Source organism: Rhinatrema bivittatum, chromosome 1 (genome assembly GCF_901001135.1).
Source record: "Rhinatrema bivittatum chromosome 1, aRhiBiv1.1, whole genome shotgun sequence".
Taxonomy (NCBI): domain Eukaryota; kingdom Metazoa; phylum Chordata; class Amphibia; order Gymnophiona; family Rhinatrematidae; genus Rhinatrema; species Rhinatrema bivittatum.
The window spans coordinates 503,025,848-503,044,606 of NC_042615.1; the positions used below are offsets into that span (position 1 = coordinate 503,025,848).

General features: G+C 45.5%; 1 protein-coding gene across 1 annotated transcript in view; it reads left to right on the forward strand.

The window, feature by feature from the left end:
- The first annotated feature begins 308 nt into the window (after positions 1-308).
- The window catches only part of FAM50A (family with sequence similarity 50 member A), a 52,266-nt gene continuing 33,815 nt past the window's right edge, over positions 309-18,759 (forward strand). Inside the window, exon 1 of the mRNA XM_029610308.1 lies at positions 309-557. Within this exon, the coding sequence (XP_029466168.1) occupies positions 447-557 (111 nt within the window). The 5' untranslated portion in view covers positions 309-446. The remainder of the gene's footprint in view (positions 558-18,759) is intronic.

Below are 18,759 nucleotides of genomic sequence, written 5' to 3' on the forward strand. Positions count from 1 at the left end.
CAAGTTTACAGTGTTGGGAATGGGCTACTATGGTGGTGTACGGGCTAGGGCAGGGGTCCCGTATTCGCCCTGATTATCCTGTGCGTCAGAAGCAGGATCTCAACCTGGCTCACCGATCCCCTCTTCATTAACCAGAAGGTTGCCTGATTATCCCTAGAATAGAGTCTGGAACTGGATCACTTTGACAGTGCGGACTGGAGTTTAGGAGGGAGGGAGGGAGAGAGAGAGACCGGATGTGGAAGAGGAAGGGCGCCCTGCACCCAGTGACGTTACAGCGGGGCGGAAGAGGAGGGGCGGAGTGTGCCGGGGGCGGAAGTGGCAGAGGAGGAGGAGTTGGTGGCTGTTCGTAGTGGCGGTTGTTGTGGTCGTGAGGCAGCGCTCCTAGCCGTTGGGTTGTTTTGTGTGTGTGGTAGCGGCCCGTGTCTCGATCCAGGCGCACTGCCACTATGGCGCAGTACAAGGGAGCGGCGAGCGAGGCCGGCAGGGCCATGCAGCTGATGAAAAAGCGAGAGCGGCAAAGGGAGGAGATGGAGCAACTGCGGCAGAGGATCGCCGAGGTAACACACGTCCTTGTGTTTACAGCCTGTGAAATCTGTCTGACAGGCTGGGTGGACAAATGCTCAGCTTCTGATCTATGCTATTAATATTCATAACACTGCCTAGGAGTCACAGGCATCTCATTAATATTCATAACATTGTCTAGGAATCAGGTATCTCATTAATATATATATATATATATATATATATATATATATATATATATATATATATATACCATTGCTTAGGAATCACAAACATCTCATTAATATTTATAAATTAGGTTTGTGTTTAGGGCATGGGATAGTGGGTAAATGATGGAGAAGAAAAGGGTAACCTGTGTTGACTAGGGTAACCTGCACAGAGCAACAATAACCTTAAGAATAAAGGAAAAACAAATAAAGCTTGCTGGACAGGCTGGATTGACACTTGGGATCCTTTTCTGCATACATTTATTATGTTACTATATAAATTCATATAATGATCACATTATTATTATCTCATTATCACCTAGTTCGATGTTTATAAATACTGCTGTAATGTTTGTGACTTAATATTCATGATTCTTTAATATTTGTGCTTTATTAATAAATGGTTTGATGACATGTTCCTGACATCATGGATATGCAGAACCTCTGCTTGATATGCACAAATGTAATTTTAATATTCATGACCTTGTTTTGTACCTTTTAATACTTCCACATAATTATTGTCACTGAACTCCAATATTTATGATTGTCTGCTTAGCAATCACAAACATGACAATAATGGCCCTGTTCAGGTCATTGGTGAGGCCTCATCTAGAATTCCGTCTTCAGTTCTGGAGGCCAGATCTCAAAAAGGATAGAAAGAAGCAGTCCAAAGAAATGCAACCAAAATGGTTTGAGGTCTTCACCAAAAAATCTATGAGATGAAACTTGAGGACCTAAATATGTATTCTCTAGAGGAGAAGGACAGGGGAGATATGATATAGATTTTTAAATACCTGAAGGATATTAACGATGCACAAGAATCAAACCTTTTCCGATGGAAAGAAAGCTGTGGAACTAGGAGACATAATATGAGGCTCCAAGGGGATAGACTCAGGACCAATGTCAGGAAATATTTCTTCACGGAAAAAGTGATAGATGTAGGGAATGTCTTCCCGGAAGAGGTAGTGAAAACAAGAACAGGAGTGGAATTCAAAAGAGCGTGGGATAAACACAGAGGATACCTAATGGCTAGAGAGAGGCAAAAAAGAAGCAAGGTAACAGGTGGAAATTTTGGTGTAACATTTTTGCATGGAGGTAACACTCATGGAACTGCAGTTACTACCCTAAACAAAAAGCATGGGGGTGACTTGCATGGAGCGGCAATTATTACCCGAACAAACTGCTGGGCAGACTGCATAGACCATTTTGGTCTTTATCTGCCACTATACTATTATATTATTTATTCTCAAGCAAGTTAATTTTCAATTTATTTGCAGTGAATATTCATGAGATCTATAGTCGTTCTGATAAGTTTACATACCCCTAGCAGAATTTGTAAGAAGTGTAGCATTTTAAGAAAACATGAGTGATCAGACAAAACATGTCTGTGACAAATTATTTATGTGCAACAGAATAGCATAATCGTTAAACAAAGCATAGCAATATAATAAAAAGATCATGTTCAAAAGTTTGCATACCCTTAGTTCTTAATATAGTGTATTGCCTCTTTTGCTTCAATGATGGCTTGCAGTCTTTTGTAGTAGTTGTGAATGAAGCCCTTTATTTTCTCATGTGGTAAATCTGCCCATTCCTCTTGGCAAAAAGCCTCCAGATCCTGTAAATTCTTTGGTTGTCTAGCATGAACTGCATGTTTGAGTTTTCCCCAGAGTGGCTCAATGATGTTGAGGTCAGGAGACTGTGATGGCCACTCCAGAACTTTCACTTTCTTCTGCTGCAGCCACTGAAGGGTTGACTTGACCTTATGTTTCAGATCACTGTCATTTTGGAAAGTCCAAGTGCTTCCCGGCTGATGAATGCAAATTCTCCTCCAATATTTTCTGATAAGGTGCTGCATTCAACCTGTCTTCAATTTTGACTAAATTCCTTGTGCTACTGTAGCTCACACTCCCAAAACATCAGAGATCCACCCTCATGCTTCACAGTAGAGATGGTGTGCTTCTCTTCATAGCATTTATGGTTGTGACTATAAAGTTCAATTTTGGTCTCATCACTCCAAATTATTTTGTTCCAGAAGCTTTGCGGCTTCTCTAGGTGCTGTTTGGCATATTGTAAGTGGGCTGTTTTGTGGCATTGGTGCAGCAATGACTTTTTTCCTGGCAACTCTACCATGCAGCCCATTTTTGTTCAAGTATCTCCTTATTGTTCATGCTGAAACACCCACACTACTTTGTTTCAGAGAAACTCGTTTTTCAGTAGAAGTTGCTTGTGGGTTTTTCTTTGCATCCTGACAAATTTTCCTGGCAGTTGTATTTGAAATCTTTCTTGGTCTGCCTGACCATGGCTTGGTATTAACAGAGCCCATAATTTTCCACTTCTTGATCAGAGTTTGAACAGTACTGATTCGCATTTTCTAATCTTTGGATATCTTGTTATATCCTTTTCCTGATTTATAAAGTTGAACTACATTTGCTCACAGATCCTGTGACAGTTCTTTTGCTTTCCTCGTGCTTCAGTAAACACCAAAGCCTGTGCAGCCCTGGATGAAATGCTCAAGGATTTCTCAAGAGCTAAGAAACTCATTGACTATTTATACACAGATACTAATTATAATCAAACAAGACACAGGTGTGGATACCTACCCTTCACTGCCATCTCAACCTGTGTGTCAGCGTGAGTGTATATTATTAACCAAAACAATCACGGGTATGAACAGGACCATCTTATTATTTCCTTTATTGCTATGGTTTGTTTAATGATTGTGCTATTCTGTGATGCTTAATAGTTTAATTTTGAACACACTAAAAATAACACATGTTTTGTCTGATTACTCATGTTTTCTTAAAATGCTACACATCTTACAAATTCCACCAGGGGTATGTAAACTTATGAACACAATTGCATTTGCATACACCTGATCTAAAAGCCAGATTGATTTGCATATTTCTGTTACTCCAAAAGTTAGATCTATGGGTAAGGAAGGAAGGCCATGGTAATAACTATAACTAGTCCTTATATCCAAAAGGAACTTATTAATATTCATTTATGAATATCTTTAAAACTTGGTCCAGTATAATAAGGATCTAGTTTTCTGTCTACCCCTGATGTTAATGAAAAAAAATATTAATAAGCACATAAACAATAAAGGAAAATTGGTTCTTACCTGCTAATTTTCCTTTCTGAAGTACCACAGATCAGTCCAGACAAGTGGGTTTTGCCTCCCTGCCAGCAGATGGAGGCAGAGAACCAAAGAGTTTGAGGCACTGCTACATAACCGAGAGTGCCACCTGCAGTGCCTCAGTACTGATCTGTATCCAAGCCAGATTAAAGAATAACCACCCCTACTAATGTGTGAATAAGGGGAAACACTTAACTCTCATAGTAGGCACCCCCTGATCATAGCATAACTACTGGCCGCCCAAGGGAGAACAAAACAACCAGGCCATCTTCTGAAGGCTCTGAATATGTACAACCTGACAGTTCTTCCCAGAAAGAGTGACATAAGGCGGACTTGCCCCAATGGTCTTGAGCAAAAATTACCCAGGGATGGGTCTCTGGACTGACCTGTTGGTACTTCAGGAGTGAAAATTAGCAGGTAAGAAACAGTTTTCCTTTCCTGTTCGTACCCCAGATCAGTCCAGACAAGTGGGATGTAACAGAGCAACCCTTTTCTGGGCAGGTTCGCGAAAGACCCCCAAGCAACACACTCTCGCCAAAGGACGCTTGAACATCCAAACAGTAATGGTGAGAAAAAGTATGCAAAGATGTCCACGTTGCTTCTCTACAAATTTCCTGCGGCGAAACCAACTGACACGCAGCCAGAAAGCCGCCTGCGCCCTAGTAGTGTGTACACACAATCCAGCCGGAATCCTCTTTCACTTGCAAATGTAGACTGGTTTCTTTCAGCCAACATGCTATCGTGCATATGGAGGCCTTGCAACCCTTTCTTGCCCCTTCAGAAATCAGAAACAAATGATCCGACCACTGAAAATTGTTGGTGACCTTTAAGTAACTCAACAGGACCCGATTAACATCCAAAAGATGGAGCTCCTTGGACTCCAATTCATCTGACCAATTCGGGAAAGCAGGCAGCTCTACTGTCTGATTCAGATGGAAGGCAGAAACCACCTTAAGTTAAAAGGAGGGAACCGTACACAACAAAACCCCTCATTTGAGATTTTCAGAAAAAGCTGCCTATAGGACAAAGCCTGCAGTTCCAAAATTCTTCGAGCTGAACAAATGGCCATCAGAAAAACAACTTTCAGAGTGAAGTCCTTCGTAAGACATAAGATATGCCATACTGGGTCAGATCAAGGGTCCATCAAGCCAGGTATCCTGTTTCCAACAGTGGCCAATCCAAATCACAAGTACCTGGCAAGTACCCAAACATTAGATAGATCACAAACTCCTATTGCTTATTAATTACCGTCATAACAGTTTATGACTGTTTATCCTCTAGGAACTTATCCAAACCTTTTGTAAACCCAGGTATACAAACTGCTGTAACCACATCCTCTGACAATTAATTCCAGAGCTTAACTATGTGCTGAGTGAAAAATAATTTTCTTCAATTTGTTTTAAATGAGCTACTTGCTAACTTCATGGAAGGCTCCCTGGTCCTTCTATTATCTGAGAGGGTAAATAACTGATTTACATTAACTTGATCAAGTCCTTTCATGATTTTGTAGACTTCTGTCACATCCTACCTCAGTCGTCTCTTTGCCAAACTGAGCGGCCCTAACTTCTTTAGCCTTTCGTCATAAGGCAGCCATTCTATGCCCCTTATCATTTTGGTTGCCCTTCTCTGCACTTTCTCCAGTGCAGCAGTATTCTTTTTGAGATGCGGTCACCAGAATTGCACACAGTATTCAAGGTGCGGTCCCACCATGGAGCGATACAGAGGCATTATGATTTATTTTCCATTCCCTTCTTAATAATTTCTAACCTTCTGTTTGCATTTTTGATCGACACAGCACACTGGGCCGATGTTTTCAATGTATTATCCACTATGATGCCTAGATCTCTTTCCTGGGTGGTAACTTCTAAGATAGAACCTAACTGTGTATCTACAGCAAGGATTATTTTTCCCTATATGCATCACTTTGCACTTGTCCACGTTAAATTTTATCTGCCATTTGGAAGCCCAGTCTTCCAGTCTCGCAAGGTCCTCCTGCAATTCATCACAATCTGCTTGAAATTTAACTACTCTGCATAATTTTGTGTCAGTCGCAAATTTGATCACCTCACTCGTCATACCCCTTTCCAGATCATTTATAAATATATTAAAAAGCACTGGTCCAAGTACAGATCCCTGAGGTACTTCACTGTTTACCTTTTTCCACTGTGAAAACAGACCATTTAATTCTACTCTGTTTCCTGTCTTTTAACTAACTTGCAATCCACAAAATGACATTGCCTCCTATCCCATGACTTTTTAGTTTTCTTAGAAGCCTCTCATGCGGGAATTTGCCGAATGCTTTCTGGAAATCCAAATATAGCACATCTACCGATTCACTTTTGTCCACATGTTTATTCACCCCTTCAAAAAAAAAAAAGTAGATTTATGAGGCAAGACTTCCCTTGGGTAAATCCATGCTGGCTGTGTCACAAACCATGTCTATCTAAATGTTTTTGTGATTTTATTCTTTGTAACAGTTTCCATGATTTTTCCCGGCACTGAAGTCAGGCTCACAGGTCTATAGTTTCCCGGATCACCCCTGGATCCCTTTTTAAATATAGGGGTTGCATTGGCCATCTTCCAATCTTCAGGTACATCGGATGATTTTAATGATAGGTTACAAATTTTTACTAGTGTCTTCAACGAGGCCTTCTTCAATGGGTGAAAAGGAGGACCACAAAGAACCTGCAGTACCAAGTTCAAACTTTATGCTAGGCATAACCTATGCACCGGCGGCGCAGATGCTTAACTCCCTTGAGGAACCTCATCACATCCAGATGCGAGGCCAACAACCTCCCTCAAAACTTGCCTGAGACAATTCAAGGCTTCCACCTGAACCTGCAGATAATTGTAAGCCGAACTCTTGGAAAGGCTGTGCTGCAGAAAGGACAACACCTATTGTCAAAAATTCTCCACACCTGGTCATATGCTATAGACGTGGCCTTCCGCTTAGCCTGAATCAATGTGGTTACACTGGTTCCAAGTAACCTTTCAACTGCAGACGTCTCCTCTTCAAAGCCAAGCCACGAGACACAAGTGATCCACTCGATCCGAGAAAATAGGACCTTGTCTTAATATCCCCTGCAGATGAGCTAATCTCAGGGGCCCATCCACTGCAAGCTGAACCAGATCTGTGAATTACAGACAACGCAGTCACTCTGGCATGACCAGCATCACTCGACCCAGATGCTTCTCGATGCATCATAATACCTGGCCTGTGAGAGGCCACAGTGGGCCACGGAAGAACCAGAGCATATATGCTCTCAGCTTCAACCTCCTACCTGCGACTGAAGAATCTTGTCACCTTGGCATTGCTCCTGAAAGCCATTAGATCCAGACCTGGACTGCCCCACCAGCCCAGATAAGATTGAAGGTTTCTACTGACAGCTGCCGTTCTCACAAATCCAACTGTCGTCGGCTGAGATAGTCCATCTGCACATTGTCTACTCCCGACACATGAGAAGTGGCTAGCCCCTTCAAATGTATTTCCGCCCAAACATCTCCTGAGCCTCTTGGGCCACTGCGCGATTCCTCTTTCCTCCCTGCCGATATATGCCACAGTAGTGGCATTGTCTGAAAACACTTTGACCATCTGACCTTGGATCAGCAGGAAGAACTCCACCAAAACTCTGCGCACCATTCTCGTCTCCAACCGGTTGATTGACCATGCCACTTCCGTTGATGACCACAGAACTTGCGCTGACTGCCCCCTTGCAGATTGTTCCCCAACCCTTGAAGCTGGCATCCATGGTCACCACCACCCAGCTCGGGATCTCCAGATCTATCCCCTTTTCCAATTTTGGCTGACACAGCCATCACGAGAGATTGGACCTAGAGGTTTCCAGAAGTGGCAACCGTCGATGAAACTCCTTTGATAATGGATTCCACCGCGAGAGCAGCGCCCCCTGAAGCGGCCGCATGTGAGCAAAAGCCCAAGACACCAAATCCAGGGTAGATGCCATCGATCCCAGGATCTAAATATAATCCCAAGTCCTGGGGACCACCATTCTCAGTAATCATCGCACCTGAGCCTCTAACGTCAGAATCCTCTCAGATGTGAGAAAAACCTTCCCAAGACGGGTATTGAATCTCGCTTCCAGGTACTCCAACATTTGGGTGGGGCACAAGTGTTTTTTTGCCTAATTGACCACCCAGCCCAAGTACTGCAACCGATCTAGCACCCTTACTGCTGACTGTTGGCAGTCTTCTTCGGACTTCCCTCAGATCAACCAGTCGTCCAGGTAAGGATGAAATAAGATCCCCTCTCTATGGAGGGTCACCGCTACCACTGCCATTTCCTTCGTGAACGTGCTGTTGCCAGACCAAACCGGAGGGCCCGAATCTGGAAATGCTGTCCCAGAACCACAAAATTCGGGAATCGCTGATGCTTTGCCTGGATGGGAATGTGAAAATAGGCCTCCGTCAAATCTAACAATGCTAGAAATTCTCCTTGACGAACCGCCGCTATCACTGTCTGCAATGTTTCCATCCGAAAACGGGGAACTCGCAGCAATACATTCACCTTCTGCAAATCGAGAATAGGACGAAAGGACCCCACTTTCTTTGGTATGATAAAATAAACCGAGTATTGTCCACAGCCTTGTTCTGCCACTGACACTGGGACTATCGCACTCAGGCCCTGAAGGCGCTCCAAAGCAAGAGATCACAAATGCCTCCCTGATGGGCCGAGAAAATTCTAAAACGTAGCTGTCTTTCATTTCCTCTAAGACTCATTGATCCGAAGTAATCCTGGTCCACTTCTCGTAGAAAAGCGATAGACGGCTTCCCACCATTATGTCGAGAGAGGGGACCCCGTAGGCCTCATTGAGAGAACTTGCTGGCCCCAGCCATTTGGCAAAGCCCTCTCTGGGATTCTTACAGGCTCCTTGAAAGGACAGCTGCCACCTGGAACCTTTGCCTCTGCCGCCCACCCAGGGCAGAATTCTTCAAGGAACGAAAATGGCGACCTTCCGGAAAACGGGAACAAGGCAGAAAGGTTTTGTGAGCCGCTTTCCTGTCCTTCGGCAGCTTATGGCCCTTGGATTCTCCCAGCACCTTGATCAACTGCTCCAAATCCTTCCCAAACAGCAATTTTCCCTTAAAGGGAAGATTACAGAGCTGACTTGGACCATAAGTCAGCTGACCAATTTCACAGCCATAACATGTGTCTGGCTGAGACCAATGCGACCATACTCCTGGCCGAAGTCTGGATCAAATCATAAAGAGCATCCGCCACATACACAATCCCGGCTTCTACCTGGGCTGCTTGACTGTTAGCGTCAGTTGCAGCTGAAGACTTCCCTTGTGCCTTCTGGACTCCGCGCAAACACATCCATTGCATGAGGCTACTAAAGATCGCAGTTCACAGACTCAAAGTTGAGACCTCGAACATCCGCTTCAGATGAATCTCCAGCTTACAATCCTGTGCATCCTTTAAGGTCGCCCACCCCGCCACCAGGATCATCTTCTTGGTGACCACTGACACTGAAGCATCCACATTGGGCAACTCCAACAGCTGAAGCATTTCCTCAGACAGAGGATACAACTTTGCCATAGCCCTGGCCACCTTCAGGCCCGACTCCGGGAGATCCCACTCATGGCTTACCAGTTTCCTGATCTTCTTCAGCAGTGGAAAAGCTGTCTGAGGACCCCGGAGACCATCCAATACCGGATCCAACTCCTCATTGTCCGATTCCTCTTGGACCAGTTTAATCCCCAGCTCCTGCAGAACATGGGGACTAAGCGGCTTTAGTTCCTCCTTACGGAACAGCTGCACTACACAGGGATTATCCCCTTCTGCTATCAAAATCTCCTCTGGATCTGCCATGTCCTTATCTACCCCCTGATCAGGATCCATAGGCACAACCCTGGGATCAAATTCCGGATCATCCAGGTCCGAGTCCCCTGAACCACCATGATCTTCCAGATGATCCAGTCCCAGGTGGTGGAGAAGGTCTCCAGATCCCCTAGTTGAGGAAGTCCATGGCGCCTTCGGAATGGTACAAACCTTAGGGTCCACAGATTGTTTAGCCCCTACATTCTTCCTGGCCAGGAATGCCTTGTGCATAAGGAGAACAAATTCTGTGGAGAAATCCACGTCCTCCACCTCATCAGACCCAGGACTGGCCTGATCCTATCCCCCACCTCCACCCCACTCCTACTCTGAAGTAAAAAGTGGCGACAATGGGGGAGGGGAATCTTCATGCCCTGAGTCAGTTCTCCTTCTGGCCTTTGCTTTCCCTTAACTGCAAGACCCTCCAGACCCCCTGCCAAGTCAGTCACAGGCCCTTGATTGGCATAAAGCCGCTAAAAGAAGCTGTCCCTGGGGCTGTCCACATGAGCGGCAGCTTTTCCCATGCTGCGATTCAGCTGGCGGCGCCATAAATAGACACATTCGGTCGGGCCTGCACTTTACTTTGCGGTTGCGGCATGCAGGAAAACTAAACAGACGGGCAAGCTAGGGAAAACAGCCGCACAGCTCAACCTTGACTCCCTGAGCCGATCGCTGCAAATCGTGGTCCCCGCGAATTTGCTTCTCCAGAGCCGGCCTGCCCTGACTTGCCAGGAAACAGCTGAACGCTGCTGCTCTGCCTCCTTTTTTGTTTTTTTTTTTCATAAACCTCTTAAAGAGGCAGGAGCAGCCCAGCCACTAAGAAAAAACCACAGCGGAAAGACCAAAAAGCCCCCTAAGAATAATTTTCAGCTGCTGGAATCTGGGAAGAAGCCTTCAGGGAAGCAGAGGGAACCAGGACCCCTGGTTGTCAGCTCCCTGGAACCGCTGCGGGTCAAGCTGCTCAGGGATTTCCAACCTCCCGCTTGCCCGGCTCAACCTGAGGGATGGCCCACAGAGGAACCTAACATCTCAGAGAGCATCTCGTCTTCTCTAACCTTTCCCAAAAAAAAAAAAAAAAAAAAGATTTTACTCCAGACTGCATGTTTGCATCTCTACCATCTGCTGGAGACAGAGAAATACTGAGGGACTGCAGCTGCACTCTAGGTTATGCAGGGCAGGTGCAAAAATTACTGTGCTGTCTCCCTCCCTCCCCCCCAATTCATTCAGTGTTTGTCCCGGGCCCATCAAATATTCAGTGTTTGGCCCGGGCCCATCTATATTTTTAAAAACTGACACGCCTCCCCCCTCAGAACCCATGGACAGGGAAGGGTGTTAGGTACCCTGGGCAAACATTACAGCTTTGCACACACGCCACCCCAAACACTCCCACATCCTTTACAGACGCACACAAATTATGTATTTATAATATTTTACATGAAAAAGCTTTCAAAAGTACAGACTGCTGAGGCAAAAATAACATTTGCAACATGCATATTATATTTACAATCACTCCTGTGTTACCAACCAGAAAACTCTGCAAAAAAGACACTTGAAACTCCTATGGAATTAGACTTTTTATAATGTGTGTGGGGTGTGGGCTTGGCCCACAGAAAGCCATGAATAAACAGAATCATCATTACAATAAAGTAGATCTCCCATACCAAAACAACCCTAACAACCTTATCTATGAAAAGGCAACACTGCACATATTACACCAGGCCCTAGAACACCAATAAAACTCTTATTAGGTAACCAGGCTGTTCTAGATCCCTACACAGAAATTACATGCCAGCAAAGTACTTCACCTTGGTCACATATGCAGAGCACAGAGAGACCCTGCCCAAATACAGAATAAAGAGATCAGAAAGTATAAACAGAAACATGCTGAGAAGACCTGAACTGGAACCCACAACAAGCCTCTATAGTCACAACAACAATGGAAAAACAGAGTCAGTACCATTCTTCATAAAAACATTAAATAATAATTAAGAAATATAAAACAATCATAATAGAAAATCATATTCATAAAAATATTTCAGTTAATGAATAGAATATACAAAATTTCCCAAACACCAAGAAAATATTTCAAAATATTTAATTAATAAAAAATCCAATAATTAAAAAATGTTCTATTCCCCCCCCCCAAAAAAAAATTAAATATTTCAGAAGAGCAGAGTTATCAGATTATACCCAATAATTAAAACTAATAAGGATTAAAAGAAACCTCTCCAAATCTGTGACCTTCTGATTTCCAGTCACCCTGAGATTGTTGGGCATTGGGGAAGACAGGGATGCCCAAATTTTATCTTCTCTCTCACACACAGGCACAATAACACATTCATTCTCTCACACATGCCCTCTCTCTAACATACATAGGCTCCCTTTCCCTCACAGATACATTGTGTGTCTGTGTGTGTGTGTGCGCCTGTGAGAGCCTATATGTGACACATGGGCTCTCACAGGCACACAAACATACACACAGGCTCTCTCACAGACACATGCACAGGCATACAGGCTCTCAGACACTCACACACATACACACATGACCTCCTGATGTCTTCGGGCTGGCCCTGCAGGCCTTCTTGTTTGGTGGGGGGAGAGCGGAAGCTGTGTGCACGCAGGCACAAGCACGCGCGCACTCAACCAGAAGACTGGCCTGGCCTGGCCTGGCCGGTGGTGGATTACAGCCTCTCATCTTCGGCTGATGGTGGCCCCATGGTGTCTCTTGCTGCAGCCAGCTTGCCGTCTCTCCCAGGTGTGCTGTTCCATGCAAATGCACAATATGCACACCCGGTCGTGCTGGGCTTGCGGAGAAAATTCTTTTTCACTCAACGCACAATTAAGCTCTGGAATTTGTTGCCAGAGGATGTGGTTAGTGCAGTTAGTGTAGCTGTGTTTAAAAAAGGATTGGATAAGTTCTTGGAGAAGTCCATTAACTGCTATTAATCAAGTTTACTTAGGGAATAGTCACTGCTATTAATTGTATCAGTAGCATGGGATCTTCTTGGTGTTTGGGAATTTGCCAGGTTCTTGTGGCCTGGTTTGGCCACTGATGGAAACAGGATGCTGGGCTTGATGGACCCTTGGTCTGACCCAGCATGGCAATTTTTTATGTTCTTATGTAGCTGTGTCTCAAACTCTTTGGTTCTCTGCCTCCATCTGCTGGTAGGGATGCAGAATCCACTTGTCTGGACTGATCTGGGCTACGAGCAGGAATGCCTCCTTTTTCTTTCTGGTATGCCTCTCTCTTTATGCAGCCCAGCATCTCTCTGGCCCTCAGGATTTGTTACCGTCTTGTCACATAGTTTCTAATTAGCAAAGCCATCACCCTGAGGACTCTCTTCCTGTCCATGCACATCAGTCTCTCGCCCCCATCAAGTACAGCTGGTTTGGATTTCTGCAGTCCAAATGCATGACTGCATTTCTTGGCGTCGAATCTTAGCTGCTAAACCTTTGAGCACTCAAGCTTTCTTAAATAGCTTGTCATCACTCTGGCAAATCTGAGCGTCAACTGCAAAAGGGCAAACTTTTTTTCTTCTATCCCTCTGCAGTATCACTCATAAAAATATTGAACAGAACCAGCCCCAGGAACGAGCCTTGAAGCATTCCACTTATTACCCTTCTGTTTTTTTTTTCCAAAATAGTTTTTTATTGGCAAGGAAACACAACCAGGCCACCATGGGCCCAAAAAATAAAAGTCATCACAGAACAACAATGAATAACCGTAGAACAGTGTAAGATAAAACCATGACATCCAGATATATGCTGCATGAAAGTTGTAGTATCTCCATCCCATTTCTTTTTACCAGTTAAACAGTTCTCAACCCAACCCTATGGATCCTAACATCCAACCGGCATTCATACCACATTCTCACCATTCAACAACCCTTCCCCAGACTCCCTGTACCCCCCTGCCAACCCCCCCACCCCCAGAGTCCTCAGAATCTATCCAGTCAGAAGTATATCCACTCTCCTGAAGCCCCACTTGAACACTGGCTGGCAATAGCGACGACAGATAGTCCAGCAAGCACCATACAGTTTGTCAGGCTTCCGATGTCCTTTTAGAAAGTCCAGGCGCTCCATTTGCAGAAGGGACGCCATACGTTGATACCATGCCATCGTAGAGGGAGATGTATGTGGGTCCGCCCATTCCGATAAGACAGTACGGCATGCCAGCAGTACTGCCAACCTACTAAATTTGTCTTTAGACCGATCAGGATCTGTAGAACAAGCTTGCGGGCTGGACAAAAGAAACTTCCTGGAGGAGGGAAGCGGTACACCCGTACATTGGAAGATAATGTTGAACACCGTGGACCAAAAAGGTTGCAGAGTCTGACATTGATACAGCCGGTGTACCAACGTGCCCTCATCTCGCGCACATTTGATGCACAGGGGAGAATCCATGCGTCCCATCTTAAACCGACGAACATCATCGCAGTAGATACGATGTAGGATTTTAAATTGTACTTCTCAGTGCCCAATATCAGGGATTTGCCGGTGCACTGCTTCAAAATACCGGGAGAGCTGCAGGACTGTAATCGACTCACCAAGAGTAGTAGTCCATTTTGTGACCAAACAATCCGAGCGACTATCCTTTTGCATCATCCGGCCAAGTGTGGCCCAACCAGTCACAGTATTGTCAAAGTTGGCTGTGTCAAAAACTTGAGTAGCAAAGGCCAATTCCAGCCCCACCCGCTCGGGCGTCCATTTGAAAGATAACAAGTAGTGGCGTGTTTGTAAGGTACGCGAAAAATTGGTTAGTTGGCAGATGATAATTTCTAACTAGAGTTGCATAATCTAGCAATACATAGTTAACATGATCATAAAAGTGAAAGGCATACATAGCCCCTTTATGTGCCCACAGATGAAACAGTGCCCCACAGTCCCTACCCGGTACAAAGCCTACATTCCCTGTTAAGGGCACCAACAGTGGAAGGAGCCCCACCATAACCCCTCGCCGGCAGAGCCACCGCCAAGCAGACATACAAGCTGCCATCAATACCCTAGGGCAGTGATTCTCAACCTTTTTTCTGTCGGGACACACCTGACAGATGGTTCTCACATGCGTGACACACTGACCCATGATCGTCAGGTGGGTTAGATGTAAAAGTACAGTTTGCATCCACAGGAACCCCCCTGACCCACAATAATGGATGTAAAGCAGAATTATGACATTCCCCATACAATTCACCCTACAAAAAAGATGTTCTGGTGTCATCTCAGTAACAGCAACTCAAACTCCTTCTACTTCCAGGCTCAATAGCCCTACTTATGAAAAGACAGCAGTTTACCACCAATGCATATCCTCTTGAGAAAACACAACAAATAAGTCTGATAAAACTCTTACATGCTAGTAAAATATCTCATCTCGGTAACAGACACAGGAGCAACCCTATCTATGAAAAGGCAACACTATAAATATTAAATCAGGCCCTAAAAACCAATACACCTCTTATTAGGAAAACAGAACTAGCAAGCAGCTATAGATCCACACACAGAAATAATTGTAAAACTATACTAATAAGCAGAATAAATGTTTCTAAACAGCTATGAACAGAATAACATCCAACAATTAAAAACTCATAAAAACTATTAAAAATTCTCCAAACACCAATAAAATATTTCAAAAAAAGCAGACACATCACATAATATTAAATAATTAAAATGGCAGTCAATCAAGAAAAATAAACTTTAAAAGCCACCTTTACTTACCCCCCTCCAGCAGCTCTCCTACTCCTCTTCCATGCAGGCCGTAGCACACAGCAGAAGCAGCAGTAGAGGCTAAGCTCTATACTCATGGTCCTCTTCCTTAATGCCCATGTCTCTCACACACACACACCATACCAGTCATGCCCCCATGACCAGTTTCTGTCTCTCACACACCAATCATCTCCCAAACAGTCTTTGACACACACACCAGTCACCTTCCTGAATAGTTTCTCTCATGCCATACACACACACAGGCTTCCCACTCCCGTGTTCTACTTACATATACGGGCTTCTCACTCTCATAATCACTTTCTCTGTCTCACACACACTCACCAGTCTCTCACTCCCATGCTTGTTCTCTCCACATGCACAGGCTTCTCATTCCCATAATCACTTTCTTTCTCTCACACACACACACACACACACCAGTCACCTGATCTCTCTCATGCATACACACACACAGGCTTCCCACTCCCATGTTCTTTCAGATATACAGGCTTCTCACTCCCATGCTGTGTCTCACACACACCCATGTTTCTCACTCCCATGCTCACTCTTCACATGCACAGGTTTCTCATTCCCATAATCACTTTCTTTCTCACACACACACACACCAGTCACCTGATCTCTCTCATGCATACACACACAGGCTTCCCACTTCCATGTTCTGTCTTACATATACAGACTTCTCCCTCACATGCTGTGTCTCACACACACCCAGGTTTCTCACTCCCATGCTCACTCTCTTCACATGCACAGGCTTCTCATTCCCATAATCACTTTCTCTCTGTTACACACACATACATACACACACACCCCAGTTTCTCTCTCATTTCCATGCTCGCTCTCCACTACACAGGCTTCTCATTTCTTGAATCACTTTCTTTCTCTCATATTCACACACACCAGTCTCTTTCTCTCATACACACCGTCACCTTACCAACCAGTCTCTCGCTCTCATGCATGCACACACATACACAGGCTTCCCACTCCCATGCTCTCTCTCTCACATAATCAGGCTTCTCCCTCCCATGCTGTGTCTCACACACACCCAGATTTCTCACTCCCATGCTCACTCTCTTCACATGCACAGGCTTCTCATTCCCATAATCACTTTCTCTCTGTTACACACACATACATACACACACACACCAGTTTCTCTCTCATTTCCATGCTCGCTCTCCACTACACAGGCTTCTCATTTCTTGAATCACATTCTTTCTCTCATATTCACACACACCAGTCTCTTTCTCTCATACACACCGTCACCTTACCAACCAGTCTCTCGCTCGCATGCACACACACACAGGCTTCCCACTCCCATGCTCTCTCTCTCACATAATCAGGCTTCTCCCTCCCATGCTGTGTCTCACACACACCCAGATTTCTCACTCCCATGCTCACTCTCTTCACATGCACAGGCTTCTCATTCCCATAATCACTTTCTCTGTTACACACACATACATATACACACACACCAGTCTCTCTCTCATTTCCATGCTCGCTCTCCACGTGCACAGGCTTCTCATTCCCATAATCACTTTCTCTCTGTTACACACACACCAGTCTCTCTCTCATTTCCATGCTCGCTCTCCACGTGCACAGGCTTCTCATTCCCTGAATCACATTCTTTCTCTTACATTCACACACACCAGTCTCTTTCTCTCACACACACACACTGTCACCTTACCAACCAGTCTCTCTCTCTCATGCATGCACACACACACAGACTTCCCACTCCAATGCTCTCTCACATAATCAGGCTTCTCACTCCCATGCTTTCTTTCACACACATCCACCCCCCCCCCCCCACAACAGCAGGCTTCTTACGCCCATGCTTTCTCACATACCCAGATTTCTCACTTCAGTGCTTTTTCTCTCTCTCTCACACACTCACACACACACACACACATCAGTCACCTCCCTGACTAATGTCTCACACTCTCACATACACATCAGTCATCTCCTTGAGCAGTCACTTTCATTGTCTCTCACATATACACACACATCAGCTCTCTGACCAGTTTCTCTCACTCACACACATGCTCTCAATCACACGCAGGCTGGCTGCTTCTTTCTCTCAATCACTTCCTCTTCCCCACCCCTCCCCAAGCACAAATGTTAGCTGCAGCAGCCTCCTCCTCCAGCCCCCGCAAGCCAAGAAAGTAGAATCCAATCGGCCGCGGGAGGCTCGTGCTGCTCTCACCTTTCCTGATTACCAGCTGCTTCTATTGCTCGGGGGCCGATGGTGCAGCCGCCGCTGCTACTTTATCACGCGGCACGGGCCGGCTCTTTCTCCTTCCCGCGCACCGCGTATCACTTCCTGTTCCGGGTCACGGGGGGCGGCAGGCACGAAAAGAAGAAAAGGCCAGCCACAAGTGCCACAGCTTTTTTTTAGCACTGCTGCCGTTCCCACTGGGCTTGAACGTGTTGATAGCCCGGCGGCAACGGCAGCAGGGAAGAAAGAGCAGCGGGAGAGACCGGGACACGCGACACAGCAGCCGGTACTTGGCGACACACTAGTGTGTCGCGACACACCGGTTGAGAACCGCTGCCCTAGGGTAGTGCAACTTATGGCGCTCATTCACACTCGCTTGTATAAGGCTTAGGGGGGGACCAAGGGGTAGCCATCCCACTCATCAGCTCAGGCACACAATATTTATACTCCCCCGTAATCCATTCTCCCACAAACCTCATTTGGCATGCTGCGTTATAAAGGCGAAAGTCTGGCAGGCCATACCCTCCCTTTTCCCGAGCATGTGTCATGGTCGCATAGCTGAGACGTGCCCGCTTCCCCCTCCACAAAAACTGTTGTAAGGTAGCAGACAGGCGCTTGAGATCAGCCTCCCGAAGCCAATATGGAACCATGTGGAGAACATAAAGAATCTTAGGAGCTATGATCATTTTAATAAGAGCGCATCTGCCAAAAAGGGAGAAGGGTAGAGGGCCCCACGCCTCCAGCTGAGCCCCTATCTTCTCCAATATGCTAGTAACATTGAGCTCATACAATCGCCGCAGATCCCTAGGTACCCAAATTCCCAAGTATTTTACTTTATCTGGTGCCCATTTAAAGGGAAAGGAGCCTATCCAATTAGTTTGCAGCTGGGGATCCAAAGCCAGAGCTTCAGATTTTCCAAAATTAATCCTCAGACCCGCCACCTCTTGAAATTGTGTGAAAAGATCAATTATCACCGGAATACTGGTGCGAGGTTTACCCACGAAAAGTAAAACATCATCCACAAACAGTGCAGTCCATAAAGACTGGTGGCCCACCCGCATCCCCCAAATTTGGGGGTCTTCCTGCAACCGAATAGATAAGGGCTCCAAGGCCAACACGAAAAGCAGTGGGGAGA